General features: G+C 38.0%; 1 protein-coding gene across 4 annotated transcripts in view; it reads right to left on the bottom strand.

The window, feature by feature from the left end:
- Nucleotides 1–368: 368 nt before the first annotated feature.
- Nucleotides 369–6,000, bottom strand: part of LOC131686976 (myc box-dependent-interacting protein 1) — a 144,294-nt gene continuing 138,662 nt past the window's right edge. For all 4 annotated transcript variants that reach the window (XM_058971009.1, XM_058971010.1, XM_058971011.1 and 1 more), the window contains 2 exons: nucleotides 2,339–2,481; nucleotides 369–2,268 (listed from right to left, as the gene is read on the bottom strand). In XM_058971009.1, coding sequence (XP_058826992.1) covers nucleotides 2,188–2,268; nucleotides 2,339–2,481 — 224 coding nt within the window. In that variant the 3' untranslated portion in view covers nucleotides 369–2,187. The remainder of the gene's footprint in view (nucleotides 2,269–2,338; nucleotides 2,482–6,000) is intronic.

Below are 6,000 nucleotides of genomic sequence, written 5' to 3'. Positions count from 1 at the left end.
CAACGAATGTCTATTTTTGCTCTATAGCGGCCCTTACACGTTCAATATTTTTATCAATACTAGAAAGTGTTGACAAAAGTATTGTACGTGTAAAGGAAAAAAGTTGTATTGACGATATGGATTTCAAACGGGACTGAAATATTGCAACGATATCGTCAATACTGGTATTGACAAAAATATTGAACGTGTAAGGGCCGCTTATTAAAGAATTTCGAAGGTCGGCATTTTTTATCTGGAAACTTCATTCCAATAAATTGTCAATATTGAGGCACATTGAAGTGTTCTGAAAATCTGTTCTACCAATCGATCCTTCGTCTCGCATATAATAAAAGTTGAAGGGTATGTTCATTTTAATTCGAAAACCAAAATTGTACACAGGGTTCATCCATCATCTGTTTATTGTTAACGTTATCCTTAGCATATCATTTTTATTAATAGATTTACTTGAAATATATTAGCTCTTGATCTTCAATAGATATCATTTCCTTCAATAATAGGTTGCCCGAATTCTCCTCGTTTCTAATTATTTTTTTTTTGTTCCTCGCTTCAATTCCGAACTGCTTGGGTTTACTTTTTATGTGTAGATTTTTTTCTGCTTCGTCAATACAACTTCAACAATTGATTTTGTTGGCTTGCTTCAAGTTTTCTATTATTACTCAACTAAGTTATTAATTTAGCTTTTGTTTGTTAAATAAGATAAAATTATCAAATACAATAAAAACAGTTGTAATTCAGAAATAATAACATAACAGTAATGTAAATAAGGAAGAGAAGACGTGTTTCTACATTAACAAAATATGAAGCTCTCTGGCTCGATCAGTTAATCTACAAAGTGGCAGACCTGGCAAAAGAAGAGATACCAGGCAGCTTTCCGTTAGATCTAGTGCGGGGTGAAAATCGCGATTTAAAAACTCCTCTCTCGTTAGGCGAGCAGAGTCGAAAGAAAAAGCATTATTCGAGAATCACTATGAAACGTGTTTATCTAAATTCAGAATATGCCACTGCACGTATGCTCGGGTTTCTTACGCTATGGGGCCTATGTGCGGGCTGTGCAGAATTGCGCTCAAATTGGGCTCGATCGTTTGTGATTTTCTAATAAAAATGCATTGATCAATTCTATCTACCGTTTGGACTGCACCGCGGTGCGCATTCACGGTATGGTACCCTCTGTAAAGTGTTTGCTTCAATCAACACCCTTTATGTGCTGTGTATAGTGATAGAAGAAGTACGACCTTTTATAACGGAAGTAAATTTGGCTTGTATTGGATTTTGATTTTATTGTTTTTACAGTGAACCCACTTCAAATTCGGCTATTTACATAATATTATGTACTACGTTGCAGAGTTGGCAAAATGAGGGAGTGATTTTTGTTGCTTATCGATGATTTTGGCAGCTCGAATCGGTTGAACTAAACTTTGTGTTATTGCTTCAATTTGAACTTGTTCATCGGGATGTTTGCGGTTTTAAACATATTTACAGGTTTTTCGATTTCGAATCGCTGACTCAGAAATTATTATTTTCCGAAAATGACACAAACTACAATAAAGACTTGGAAAGACCAGCAGAATATTTGCAATCATGCTTATCAAAATGAGATTTTCGTTCGTGAACTGCCACATATTTTTCTCGCAATACAATATAAAACAAAAAAATAAACAAAAGACGTAATAATTGTATTATTCCTACCGAGGACTGTGTTAACAACTTAATGATTAGACAAACAGAACAAAAGGTGGTGGTGGAAAGCAATAGACATTTCCAGTCGGCGACACAATCTAGTTCGTTCCTTTCTGCGTTTGGTTTCCTTATCTCGGCAAATGCCATACTTTTGAATTAACAAATTTAAAGGCACGTCATTCTACCTCGCCCTACGAATCGCTTTCAGTTGTTAGCTTCAGTGTGTTGAGAGTTATCTCATTCTAATTATATTGTTCGCGTTACCGAGATAAACTTTGCTATCCTAATTGTTAGTTGGCTCATTCACCATACATTACACGCCTGATCATAGTTCTCTCCATCGTATCGATTCGCGATATAAAATATCAAATCATAAAACCATCTTTAGTTCAATCGATTTCATTATCATTGTTGGTCAAATGTGGGTCGTGTTATGGAGTGGCGTGGTTTCTTGTTCAAGCAACATATGCCTATATATTCTGTTGCTTTTCTCTAACCCCAAAGGCAAACTTAAAGCGGCCGGGTAAAGTTGGCCGGAAACATGCCCTTGTCGTTTGAGCCCTCCTTGATCCCCATCAGCCAGCCTTCCTCCTGAAAATAAAAAAAAACAAAGAATCACATTTTGAGAAATGTTAGCGAGCGCTTAATACACAACACAAACCTGATCCTCCGGGTCTTCGTACTCGATCACGTTGATGGTGTCACCGACGTCGAAGCTCAGCTCGTCGACATCCTCCCGGACATACTTGTAGGTGGCCTTCACCCGGTACAGCACTCCCGGTGGCAGATCGGTTGCTGTAGCACCTGAAACAGGGAGTTTGGAAAATTGAATACCATTGTCCGCCGCGTGAACAGATTTGATTTGACGAGGTAAAGTTTAATCAAAGCTGGATGAAGGAGATCGCAGATAGTTTGAAGTGAGAGTTTGTGGGTAGCTAAAGATTTTTCCCCGTTACCAAAGAGGAGATGGTGAGAGAGTCGATATTTCTTTGAGTGCTTCTAAGTTCTGACTCGATTCGGTTTTGATTTTGTCTTATTTGAATAAGTGTAGAAAGGAACCAGTTATCGACATATTAATTCAAAGACATTTTTTATATATGGACATAATTAGGGAGAATGTTATTTAGAGAGACCAAAACTGTTTTTACAGTGATGACACTTAAATGACCAACAAACTTGAACTGCTGTTCTACGCATAATTACCCTAAGTTCCATGAACTCCGCTATATGCGTGGAACGGGGGCATTGCATAAAACTCTTTGACCTCCCCTTTTAGACAGGCCAACGAGTTTGTTTACATGGACTTAGAATATGTTTTTATTCCACCATAAGGCTGCCACTTCTGCTGAGACTTTGGCCCGGGGATTTATACTGACTCTGGGAGTAGACTTGAAGAAAAAACAGTATCAGGTATCAAATTTTCGAAGATTGCTGTCGCCACCAATCCAACTCCATATCTAGAAAGAACGATCAACTGGATTTGCGTCGACAATGCTGCCATTCTTGCAACAAATTTCAAGCTAAAACCATCTAGCTTCCGGGTTCCAGATGGCGTTACCTCGATTTTTGTGAAAAAGGTGCACTTCAGGGACGTATACTGGGACTTCAGGGACGTATACTGCCTAAAACTGCTCTATTGTGCATTGGTTCGCTGAACACTAGAAAATTTTTCTGTTGTTTGGAACCCGCACTACCAGAACGACCTTTACAGAATTGAGGCTGTTCAACGTCGGTTCATACGCTTTGCACTCTGACATCTTTCTTGGCGAAGCAGCTGAGCTACGAACACCGTTGCACAGTGGTCGGAAATTGAAAAACCTGTGTTAATCCACCTAGTGGTGCAATTGTGCTTTTCTCATTTCTCCAAATTTGAAAGATGGAGGAAATCAGCAAAGAATTTTCTGAGGGATAGGTGTGAAATTAACTATGAACATCTGGCAAGTTCTCAGGGGCGTCTAGACCGTCCTAGGTGGCCAATGTGATCAAAGCGGCTACGGGTCTTCAAATCTAAGTAATTTAACACTCATTCTAATAATTTTTGCATCATCTAAATACCATGGTGGTACCAGTTGGAGATTTACCGTATGACCGTATTTCTCAATCAGTAATTCCGGAACCAGATGTCGGATGAGAACTAAATTCAATGGCAACCTGTTCCTTTCATTTGAGACATAGTTTGAGAAAATCGGTTCGGTCATCTCCGAGCAACCGATGTGCGATTGTTGGTCACATACACATACACACATTTGCTGAGCTCGACGGAGTGAGTAGAATGGTATAGGAGTTTCGACTCTCTGGGCCTCTTTTGAAGAGTCCATTTTCAAAGTGTTTGCATAACCTTTCTATAGGAGAAAGGCAAAATACATGGGAAGTTCACATGTGATCGGATTCTTTTACTTAACTCCGGAACCAATACATCGTTCAAATGAAGTTGTGGCTGCAATCAATGTTAATACTATATCCGTCATTTAAGAGAAAAATTGTGAGAATCTACTCAGCAATATATGACAAACAGGTTTGACTCTAATTTCGGAATTTGGCCATTTCTTCGGATCTTCCGGAATCCCAAAGTGGTCACAGAGACTTTGATTTGGAATTAGTGATCAGGACAAACAATTTCAAGCAATTTAAAACTCATTTCAATTAGTTGTGCATCATTTAGATGTTATGATTAAACCGGTTTGTATTACGGACACTTTATGTCAAAAATTGCAACCAAACGGACTGTCAAAAAGTGCATCCAAACGATCATGAGGGTTTTGAGAGGGGACAAAGTACAAAAGGAAGCCCATGCAAAGCTTATGGGAGCTTCCGTGAAGCCAGTTTACATTAATGGTTGCTAGTTTTACTGTTTCTCTCTCCGCAAGTCTGTCATATAAAGTGTCTGTTGTTTGTCTGGGAACTTTGCATGTGACCGCATCTTTCAACCCGACCCGTAACACAGGAACCAGAACTCTGATTTCAATGGAATTTAATAGCAGTTAATAGGGATACTGTAGCTTTCATTTGAGACTAAATTTGAGAAAATCAGTCAGACATTTCTAAGAAGTAGATGTTAATTCAATTCAGGAACTTTGCCACTTTCCCAAAGCTTCCGTTTCCGCCGAAGGTGTCCAAAGTGGTCAACGTGGGTTTGATTAAGCATCAGTGAGCTGAACCTATAAATCCAAAAAATTTAGAGCATATTTTATCAAATTTTGCATCTATTAGATAACATGCTGATTCCGATTTATATGGGAACTTTAAGCGTGACCACATTCTTCAACCCGTAACTCCGGAACCGAAAGTCGGAAATGAATGAAATTCAATAGCAGACTATGGGAACAATGTACATTTCATTTGAGACAAAATTTGATAAAATCGGTTCGGCCATCTCTGAGTAACCGATGTGCATTTTTTGGTGACATACGCACATTTTATACACACATACGCCGAATTAGACGAACTGAGTCGAATGGTATGAGAGACTCAGCTCTCCGGACCTCGGTTAATAACTCGGTTTTGCCGAGCAGAGTCTGACAACAAATTGAAAACTAAACTTGATGTTGTGATGTTCGGCAAATGATTACACAGATTGTTGTCGTTTTGGTCGTTTTAACGGTTGAAAAATCAAAATGGAGAGCAGCAAAATTGTCCTATGACATCAAACAGAAAACTAATTCTGCTATCAGTGAGAGTAAATTGAAAGCTCATTGAAAGGTTGAATTTTTTTCGATAACAAAATATGTATTCACTTTGATGTTTCATCAAAGAAATATAAACATAGAATATTTTTCTAAGAAACAAGGATAGCAAAATGAGATCAAAATTTGATGCAATATTTGAAAAATCTAAAACTGATAGCAAAAAAAGATTTCAATTTGATGCTATTATCAAAATATGATTTCTACTTGTTGTAATTTTGATGTTCGACTTTGCTCGGGTAGTATCTAGGCTTTCACGTGGTTGTACGAGAATAGTTCACAACTCGGCCGCTAGGGCGGTACTTCATCTAACTTTTTAAAGAGGCGTGACAAAAGGATGGTGCTTTCGGAGATGTTTTAGACAATTATGTTCTAACACACTCTTTTGAAGCTACGTATATAGTACATAGGTCATATAGGTTTTGCGACAATGCGCATTTTTTTGAAAACTAATATCACCTAAAACTTACTAAGTTTAATAATATGCCTTTGTACTGCATTTTTCCTCGAGAGAGAACAATTTTCTGTGAGAATATACCCAAAACAAGTCAAACTGACGCCAATTTGGTGTTAGTTTCCATATATCGTTTAACTGACAGCAAGTTGGTGTCAGTTGCTGACGATAGGAACACGAAACATT

Source organism: Topomyia yanbarensis, chromosome 3, assembly GCF_030247195.1.
Source record: "Topomyia yanbarensis strain Yona2022 chromosome 3, ASM3024719v1, whole genome shotgun sequence".
NCBI classification, from domain to species: domain Eukaryota; kingdom Metazoa; phylum Arthropoda; class Insecta; order Diptera; family Culicidae; genus Topomyia; species Topomyia yanbarensis.
Note: the sequence above shows the minus strand (reverse complement) of the source record. Positions and strands in the feature narration are given on the sequence as shown.